This window comes from Dendronephthya gigantea, unplaced genomic scaffold (assembly GCF_004324835.1).
Source record: "Dendronephthya gigantea isolate DGI-Jeju-01 unplaced genomic scaffold, DenGig_1.0 000045F, whole genome shotgun sequence".
Taxonomy (NCBI): Eukaryota; Metazoa; Cnidaria; class Anthozoa; order Malacalcyonacea; family Nephtheidae; genus Dendronephthya; species Dendronephthya gigantea.
The window spans coordinates 207,862-218,048 of record NW_021163055.1 but is presented as its reverse complement, the minus strand read 5'-3'; the positions used below and the strand labels follow the sequence as shown (position 1 = coordinate 218,048).

Below are 10,187 nucleotides of genomic sequence, written 5' to 3'. Positions count from 1 at the left end.
TGTTGTTATATGCTGTCAGCAACACAAGCTTGCCTGCTCAGCAGCATCAGGAAGTTTCTGCCAGGATTGCAGATCATTTGAAAAATATTTATCGGAAATTCCGATGATTCTCGCTCGTGCTGAAGGTCATTTTAATTAAAACATTTTCTCCAGCGTAGACATCTGCAATCGTGCGCTGGCGAAGAAAACCAAAAGAAGCAATGCCCAATTTTTACATAAAGTCTGTTACCATGCTCGTCTCAGTCAAAACAGATACGAATTCTGCAGTATTGAAACAGGGTCTACGCTTTTAATTTTTTAATTAAAAGGGCAGTTATCCATGCAAGTGCACTTTTTCAGCAATACAGGCCCCTCGAACTATATCAATAAAGACAGAAGAAGACGACTATGACTTTTGATATAGAAACTCTTTTCTTTCTAAAAACAATTTGTACAAAACCTGGATAGTCCATACCATAAGACTGATTCACACTAATCCTATCAAAGCACGATATCAGTACACCAAACCACTGCTTTGTACTGCGCGCCAGTAATGGAGAAGATAAAGACAAGCATGAAACAAGCTTTCAAATTCGCACTTAAATTGTTCACTAGTGAACTCTCTACTTTTGGGAAACAGTTCAATATCGCTCTACCAGCTAGCTTAATTCTTCTCTCTAATATGATACCGTTAGCTACGTCAATAAATATACAGTCTATTTGATGTTATTCGCTGTTCTTTCAACATATTATATTAAATTACAGTGGACAAACTCGCTATGTTTCTTCTCACAATCTCTGATATCGGCATGTATCAGATCCTTCGGACCTACAGCCATATATCAGAACGCTCTCCTTCTCTCCACCTCACAACTTCTTCTTCTTCTTCTCCTCTCTACAAATCAACGGGAACGCCTCGTTTGCGAACCCACTGAGGTTTTCAAAATCGACCATCAAGAAATCTTCCTCCGGATTCGTGCACATTTGTTTCAGCTCGTCCTCGAATCTCCTCACGTCCTTCTGACACCGGCCCCGATGGTGACCACGCGGACGCCACGTGATTTATAATCTCAGCCTGTCTCAATGCAACGCGCAGATCATGCGCATTGCCATCGGTGAATATAATCAGGACATCCTTGACCCCAGGCCTATCTCCATCTAACGGATCACCGGTGAACACCTACGAACATTTTGCGAAAGAAAGTCAGTTTTAAATCATGGTAAACACACGACAGAATTAGGAAATGAAAAATGATTGTCTGCAAATGCATGCAGCGAAAGATAATTTCCACTCGAATTCAGGCTTTTTATTATAAAGCCCGTGTAACAAGGTGCAATTATTCTCGCAACTACTTGCAATGCCATTCTACTTTTAAGAGATGTAAATCAGTGAAGAGTCTTTAAAATGTGACTGTAAGAAACGTGCATGGAGTGCGATAAACACAAAAGTTTCATGGTGCCAAATCTACATCTCTCAAGAGTAGAAATATTTTCAGTTGCGTGAAAAAATATACAGTGTAACACCGCTTTGACTGTTTAGAGTTTAGAAACAGCACCAACCTTATTTGCAACCCTAGTCAAGGCATCACCAGTCATGGTTCTCCTTCCCATCTGGTATTTCATGGTGTCCACCACTCGCATCTGCTCTTCTGCGGAATACTTATCCAAGTTCAATAAGAACTCCGTCTTGTCGACCTGGCTGAACTGCTGAAGTCCTATGTGGATATCTGAAATTCCTACACGAAGAAGCATGAGGAGATCCATAAGGAATTTTCGTACGTGGACAAAGTTTTCAGATTTGATGCTGGCGGATCCGTCCACGACAAAGAAGATATCGTGAGGTGTTCGGCGACAATCAGGACTAGGAGGTTGTGTCGCTAAAGATGAAGGATAAAATCATTAGTATGCGTTCTAAACAAAATGAATAAACATCACCTTGCAATATCAGAGATCTTTCACGATAACTATTTTATTCATACTGGATAGCTTTATCAGTTCTAAACTGTTCTTCCTATAGAGGTCCAGTAAGCATCATCTCTTATTGATCCAGTATTACTACAGGAGGAAACCTAAACTAAACTAACTTATTTATGCTGGATAGCTCTATCAGTTCTAGACTGTTCTTCCTAGAGGTCCAGTAAGGATCACTCTTATTAATCCAGTGTTGCTACAGGAGGAAACCTAAACTAAACTAAATTTATTTATACTGGATAGTTCTATCAGTCTAAACTGTTCTTCCTAGAGGTCCAATAAGAATTACGTCAACTTAATCCAGTGCTAATACAGGAAAAAATCAAAAATAAGATATTTAATAACCCACCTCGAAGAGCATCATTCGGAGGACAGACTACTTCCATCACATTGTTTACTTTTGAATCCCTTTTACCAACTTCTTGTAGCTACTAAGAATGATTTTTTCTTGATGACTGGCCATTTGTTGCATTTGCATTGAGATACGGAAACGTTCCCCTCCCAAAGCAATCGTTATGACCTGCACACCCATTTGTCGGAAGGTGACAACTTCCTTTTTAGCTCTTGTGAGGTCGCTGTCCCAATGTGGACGTTCTCTTAAAGACCTCGTGGTTACCAAGATGAGGACGTCTTCGACATTTGCTCGACCATACATGTAGTTCATTCTATGAAACTAGAAAGACAGAAATTTTAGAGTTTTTGAAACCTAGTTTAATGGTTCTTATGAGACTTCTATATTGCATTTAAGACCCTCGAAGAAATCGGTAGCTTATGAAAATTTAGTAGAAATACAACAATTATGTTTCTCACTTAGTTAAACCGGCGACACATGCATTATTCACTCTGTATGACCAAAAAAAAACAGTATTTAATTCTTCAATCTTTGAGCGCTTTCCTTTATACGTTAAAAACGGTCAAACCGTGGTCCTGTTGTATTTCAGTACAGACAGATTACTGATATTTTAGAGTGTTTCAAGAACTCTGCATTCACGTATGTTGTTATTTACACTTCCTAGCACGGAAAATGCGGTTTCACCGCTATATTCTTAACAAAACCCCATTTTAATTCAAACTGATTTCCATTGTTTGACCGCTCAAAGAATGAGTCCACAGTGAAATGACACAACAGACTTACCTCATAACCAGCTTGGCGGAAAGCAGCAACATTGAAACTGTATTTTGCCCCAGATCTTTTCATTCTGTTAATCTTGTACTTTAACATATTTCGACTCAAATACTTTGAGAACTTCAAGTACATGCTGGGCTCCACCTCATCACCGACTTGCATAATTCCAACCATGAAGCGGCCATCTTCGATTGGCATATGCTCGATGAGTTTTTTCATGTACTTCTTGAACAACAGGAATCTCTTCTTTCTGACTTGTCGCGGGAAGTCAAGCAGAAAGAGTACGTCGCGTTTCATTTTCATGGCATATCGGGGGAGGGGGGGGGGTAGCGTTGTTGGTTCGGGGTCGTCGTGGGTTCGGGGGTCGTCGTGGGTTCGGGGTCGTCGTGGAAGTGGGGTGGTTGTAGGTTCAGGCGTTGTGGTGGGAGGTAAGGTTGCTAGAAATTATAGAAAAAATGTCAGTGAATATGAAGGTGTTTATTTAGAATAATCGGCGGCATGTTTACACAACAAATTGATCACAAATAGATTTGTATTGTGGACAAATTCATGTCCCATGTGAGTATTTAGTTCATTGTTCTCACGAAAACATGCTTTGATATGTTTTCAAAGAAGTTTAAACAGCCAGGCGACTTGTATACTTACTCGGCGGTGCTTTGCACACGTTATTCACCAGCCTGTAGAGCATGTTTTCCAAATCATCAAACTCTACCATGTACACATCCTCAGGACTGCTTGCAATCTGTTCGACTTGGTCCTTAAATTCATGACGCTTCGGCCCGGCTGCAATTCCTATGATGTGCACGTTTCTCTTTTCATTCTATCCGCATGCCTCACGGCCACGCGTTGGTCACGTGTTGCGCCATCCGTGAAAACGATGAGAATGTCGTCGACCTCCGGACGGTCGTCGCCCTCAACCGTGAACACCTTAAAAGGAAAATATGTCAGTTTGCTTGATTGATACGATTAATTCGCTACAAAAATAGCAAAATTTTTTTAGCCTTGTCGAAATAGAAGTCTATTTTTGAGATTAATTGCCAACAGGTGATTTGAAATGGCGGAATCCATATCTCATTTGAAACAACTGGATATCTCTTGATATATACTTTACTTCGGTTTCAAATATACGTCAGAGCTACATGCAGCTCTTATAACTAAACATAATTACAACATTTTTACGTAATTCATAAAGATAGAACAGGTAAAACAAAAGATAGAACTCATATAAGTTGATCAAATACCAACCTCCTGCTCGACAATTTTCAGAGCGTTTCCAGTGTAAGTACTCGTGCCTTCTTGGTATCTTAAATACTTGATACGATTCAAAAGTGTTGCTTCCCTGTGTGAATAATCCAGCGTGAATTCTACTCTTGTTTTTCGTATGCTGCTGAACTGCAGTAGCCCAAAATGAGTCATGTTTGGATTAACAACAACCGCCTTCACGAGTTTCGTGAGGAAAACTCGTATCTTTTCAAACTGAGTTGGTCCGATGCTCAGGGATCCGTCCACAACAAGAAATACGTCCCGGGGCTCTTGTGAGCAGATCGTTTTAGCTAGAAAAAAAAGGAAATCGTTGTAGGAACTAGGAATTCTGCATATGAAAGTTGATTAACAAACATTAAAATTGTATAGATGTCTAACAGTTACTGGCAGACTGAACTATTTGTTACAGACACGCAGTGATAATGAGTTGAAATTGAGCATTTAACTACTTTTCCATGTTCACAAACAGATGTCTTTCCATGTTATAGCGACAATGTTGTACACCACTACCCCCACAGTGTTAATATACTGACTGTATATCTACATCCCATCCCTGCTCCTCCTAGACAGTGTCCACGACATTCAGATATTAAAACTGAACACTTACTATAATCCGGGGGAGGTTCAGGGCAAATTTCGTTCACAACATCCTTTACAATGACACCAACAATTTCGTTCAGGTTATCAAAATCGGCCATCCACACGTCAGAAGGGCTGCTTGCGATCTCTTCCAGTTGTTTCAAGAAATTAAACTTATCCCTACCAGCACCAATAGCTACAATTTTTCTCTTTCCGCTTCAGCTTCTCTGAAACCCTGTAAGCTCGTCTTCTGTCTGTGCCTGACCATCAGTAATATTATGAGGTAATCTGGGACATTGGGACGATCATCGGCTTCAGGGGTGAAAACCTGGGAAATGATTGAAATTATCATCAGTGCTGTTACGTCTAATCAATCAAATAATCAATCAAAAAATCAGTACAACTATTTGTAATTATGTTTGACTATTTATTCAATACTTTATATTGAAATTGGTTCAAAATATACTTCCATCAATCGATACTATCACTCTAAATGTTATGTCAATCAATCAATACTATCATTATTAGTATTATAATCAATAATCAATATTATGTCAATCAATATAACCATCAATATTACCCATAATCAATGAATACTATCAATATTCATATTATGTTTTACGAACCAATCGATAATATTGATAACTTTTAATCTTAATATCATCGATAGCTTTTAATCCATAACTTTTAATCTTAATATCACAATCAATCAACCAATGAATCAATCAACAATAATTATTATTATAAACGAATCTTTTAAACCAACCTCTCTCTCCACAATATCTAAAGCGGAGCCAGTTTTTGTTGCAGTACCACTTTGGTACTTCAGACTGCGCACTTTGTCTAACAACACGTTTGATTTATGAGAATAGTCGAGTTCAAACTCAACCTTTGTCTTATCGTCTGAGCTGAATTGCAAAAGGCCGAAATGAGTATAATCCTCGTGCACTTGAACAGCTTTGATCAGTTGGAGAATGAACTGCCTCACGCTTTCGAACTGTGAGATGCCGATGCTTGCTGATCCGTCCACCACGAGAAAAATATCCCTCGGTTCCTGGGTGCATGCTTAAAAAAACAAAATTGTCGGTTGAACGACTGAATGCTATTCTGTATAAACACTGGTGTATATTTCAAAAGGGTTCTTATAAAGCAAAGGTCTTTCCAAAAAAAGCTTAGGGTTTGTCCTCAGATATAGCACGAAAGAATGCGTCATCATTCAACATTATAGGACGCAGTTTAAAATTGGATTTGTAAGTATGTGAAGAGTATGCTTATTACCTCCATTCTTTCCGCTTTTTAATGCTGCAAATGTGTTGCCTTGGATACAGCAGAAAATAGCAACAAACAAAATAATCCCCTTCATTTTTGCTGTAGAACTGGAAGAAAGAACGTACACAATATTAGCAAAAAGAATGACGCTTCAATTTGCTTTTTACATGCATTTAAACCGCACGCGTGCACGTACGTAATGTTTGCAATGTTTATGAGCTAATGATTTTGCTCAATTTATGTACTCAGAGTTATCGCAAAACACTTAAAAATATGTTTACTTTTGACTACTGCAAGCTCTTTGTTGTAAACAGATTAAAATGAAAAATAGCGCATAAGCCATCACTTCAGTTTTATATTCCCATACGATTATATAAATCTCCCCCCCCCCCAACATATCCACTTATGTAAAATACCACTTGAGTTGGACCACCGGGTTTGGGTGAGTTTTTCTATCATTATAGTTAGGCCCACAATCCTGCAGAAAGTTCCAGAATACGAAGCAATTAAAAACACTCTATTTTGATAGACTTGTCTCTGCTTGAACTATGTTTGGTATCGCTGCATAATCGAGACAAGAATGTATTAGATGAAATTCATAATCTCCCAAATTAACAACGCATATTGTATTGCATAAGACGTCATCAAGTACTTAGTTAATCAGCGCATACAGCCTGTCAAAAACTTTTTTATCAGAGGAATGCTCCTTCGGGTTTCTCGCAAGCTCTGACAGTATATTTAAAATGACAGTCAACCTCTAAGCACTTGAGTTCACTTATGACTTATGTGTTTGCATCTATAACAGTGAAAAAATTACTCTTGACCTATAGCTAATTTTTCAAGCTTGATCATTCACGCAGTTATCTGGCCTGTTCTGCGAGAACTGGCACTTCACAGTCGTTTTCATTACTTCGAATGTTTGTAAGCAATGTTCCAAGGTGGCTACCACTTACGGCTCAAACGAATATCAACAATGTACTATTTTCTTAAAAACGTGCATTGCCGGGAATCTCTGCGTGAACCCATCAAACATGCTTGAAATTTCAACAATGAATCACAAAGTAGGCGCAAAACATTCTTTCGAAAGCGCACTTGAGACCATCATTGCTCTTAATTGCGTTTTAGTCGACTTTTAAAAGCCTCAATGGAAAATGGCGTCAACGCACATATATGCTCCCCCACTCTAGCGAGTTGATCAGGCAATCAGTCTCTCACACACAAAATGAATTAGAAATGACCCTGGTCCATTATTGTCAATTAATGGTTATTTTATAGCCGACGGTTGAAATCGTATATGCGGGAACAAAGCATTGACTGGTCACACTCACAGCAAGGCGACCATTAAAGCGCTACATCTTCGATGAAATATACAATCAGGCTGAATCAGCCATCGTACACAAATTGGGTTTGTATCATCTGCGCAACCAGCAATTTCTCGTGGCTTTGTGAATACAAGTCCTTGACACTTCCGTGTGCTTGCTTTTCGGTAAGTGTGAACATTTTCAAGCTTTGAATGACTTAAATCGCTTAATTGCTGGTACATATGCTACGGCATAATTGCAGTTCCAGAAAAGATTTGCGGTTTTTGCGGTTATGTCGCACACCCTGTGTGCTTTTGCATTGTACAAATCGCAGGAAAATTAATAAAATCTTTCGGCACTCGTGGTTATTTTCATTTTACCTCTCGTAATTGGCACTTTATAATAAAGATTGTTTGGTACAAATACGTCAATACTACGTTATATAAATTATCAAGGTAGAACGTATATATATTGCTGTACATGTGATGGCGTTTCCTCTCTGTATAGCGGCGAACGATTCGGTGATTTCGGTCATTCGGGCCGATTGAAATTTGCCCAGCAATTTGTTTTCAAGGTTATTTTTAGCCGTATTGTCGTGCACTCAGACGCGCGTCAGGCAAAGGGCTCCATAAATCGCTGTTTAATAATTTAACAAACCGTTTCCGAAAACTGCTTCCGATTGCATCGCAAGGCATTTAGTGTTTGTTTAGGGTGTGTGTATGAAGTCCAATACGGAGCTTCACCAGAAATTACGTGGAACTTACCAGAATATCTAAATTAATACGACGCGGAGTGTTTTTTTAATGACAAATCGCAATGTTTATCATGACGAAATACGATTGCTTCGGAAATGAGTCGCGCAAAATCGAAGACTAAAAAATCTTCATTTGCCTATAAATTTTTTTCACAGAACATGCGTCTGAAGAGACCGAGCGTGTCTAAGAAAAAACCTTGCATGGGTATGACGCAGTAGTAACGCTATTCTTACATTATGAACCTTTGAAAAATTTTAACCCTATTGCTGGGCTGCAGAGGATGATGAAAAAAAATCTCGCTCATTCGAATTCGTTTCGTAGATATATATATTTGTAATTACGATACGTGAATCAATTCATCAAGTTCAAGGCATTGTTATTTCCAAGTATACCCAGTCACAGTTAACAAGTGTAAATGCACATAAGTATAAAGTATAATTAACATTACCTTACAATAGTCCTCTGTTCTTCGTAATAACAACTCTAAAATCCTTTGCGCAAGTGATGCTCACGTTGCGACTTGCTGGTCTGTTGTGATGTTTTCCTTGCCACGCTTATCTTCTTATATGTACCGATTTGGCAAGGCGCGGCAAATGGTATTTCAATATGTCATTGCGTTAATATCTTGGTATTTCCCCTGCCGTGTCACAGAGGTATGCGCGCGGGTGCGTCTCATGACATACGCAGAAGATCAAGAATTGTTTAACGTCAATAAGTCTTAACTCCTCGACCAGAATAAGAATTATGAGTACGACCTGCGCAACCCCCTTCCGGCCTTTTTCACGTACAATTAAACAAGCACGCAAGTTGATTGATAAAGCCACGGAGTTTATTTGCGCGGCACATGCTAATTCATCTCGCGCAATTTATGCAAATGTGCGCAAAAAATTCTAATTAACCAGCAACGTTGCGCGCTTCTCCGAATAAGCGAAAAATCGTGCAGGAACGCTTTTCTCACAGTTTCGCGAAAAATGCAAGCGATCTGTATGCTTAGCAGATTAAATAACATCACGATAACAAAATATGAATGCGATAACCTTTTGGCACAAAGGAAAAAAAGTAACGCGAATTGTTGACGCGAAAAATTGCGAATAAACTTCACAAATTAATCTTTGAAATCGAAGAATGAAGGAAATCAAAGCTCAGGTATGAATACGCGCACAAATATTCCTATGGCAATTATAGTATTCTTCGTCAACAAAACCAGATTAAATGAGCCCCTAGCAGGATAGGTAGACCCGATTTCTGAACGGGAAAAACTTCTGTTCGGTAGATCTGAATGTTTTCAAGCGATACTTGGCAGCTGAGAACGTCTTTATTTACGTTCACAAAAAACGATTCGGACGGAGCCTGTCAGTGTCATAAGCGCAGAGAAGAACCTTCATTTCAGGAAGTCGTTCAAACGCAACCATTTTTGCCGCTTTTTCGGCATGCAAAGTCTGCGGTGCGCGCAAGGTCAGGTATTGTTTGATTATTATTCGAAAAACGTACGAAAACTTCCACACACAGCAAGCGACGGGGCCCGCTAACGTTTAATCGCGTTATAACTCGCTGTGAGCCCAAACGACACTGTGAGACAATGCTCCGGGGAAAAAACAAATCTATATTTAAAGTTTTGCTATTACTGCTTTAACGTTTTGCCATTATATTCGCAGCGAAAACACAATGGTTTAAAAACATCCCACTGCACAGCACGGCCGTCAGTCATCAAAATAGGATGTTTGGAAAATCGCAACTCTGCGGCGTTGAATTACGTTGGTGATCGGGGGTTACGGTTGAGAAGGCAATTAAAAAAATTCACCTTTGCAATCCCACTGATTTTTGCATAATTCTCAATAACTGCGTTTTACTGAGAAGGAAAAAATCTCTGCTAGTCGCTTTTCTATTTAGAAATACATGCACGGTTTTAAAACCGAACTAGCATGAGCCAGAATGCTTGGAATA

General features: G+C 39.1%; 3 protein-coding genes across 3 annotated transcripts; all 3 read right to left on the bottom strand.

Annotated features, from left to right (window-relative positions):
* Positions 1-392: 392 nt before the first annotated feature.
* On the bottom strand, positions 393-3,369 carry LOC114527469 (cartilage matrix protein-like). Its single transcript, XM_028549122.1, has 4 exons — positions 3,086-3,369; positions 2,300-2,623; positions 1,540-1,856; positions 393-1,159 (listed from the first exon to the last, which is right to left on the bottom strand). The coding sequence occupies exons 2-4, from the start codon at positions 2,334-2,336 to the stop codon at positions 920-922; spliced, it is 594 nt and encodes a 197-aa protein (XP_028404923.1). The 5' UTR covers positions 2,337-2,623; positions 3,086-3,369; the 3' UTR covers positions 393-919.
* A 37-nt stretch (positions 3,370-3,406) lies between these two features.
* On the bottom strand, positions 3,407-5,116 carry LOC114527470 (cartilage matrix protein-like). The gene is made up of 4 exons (XM_028549123.1): positions 4,947-5,116; positions 4,322-4,629; positions 3,722-4,003; positions 3,407-3,513 (listed from the first exon to the last, which is right to left on the bottom strand). The coding sequence occupies exons 1-3, from the start codon at positions 5,035-5,037 to the stop codon at positions 3,869-3,871; spliced, it is 534 nt and encodes a 177-aa protein (XP_028404924.1). The 5' UTR covers positions 5,038-5,116; the 3' UTR covers positions 3,407-3,513; positions 3,722-3,868.
* LOC114527677 (cartilage matrix protein-like) lies at positions 5,115-6,316 on the bottom strand. Its single transcript, XM_028549383.1, has 3 exons — positions 6,197-6,316; positions 5,685-5,983; positions 5,115-5,246 (listed from the first exon to the last, which is right to left on the bottom strand). The coding sequence occupies exons 1-3, from the start codon at positions 6,279-6,281 to the stop codon at positions 5,115-5,117; spliced, it is 516 nt and encodes a 171-aa protein (XP_028405184.1). The 5' UTR covers positions 6,282-6,316.
* Positions 6,317-10,187: the final 3,871 nt, after the last annotated feature.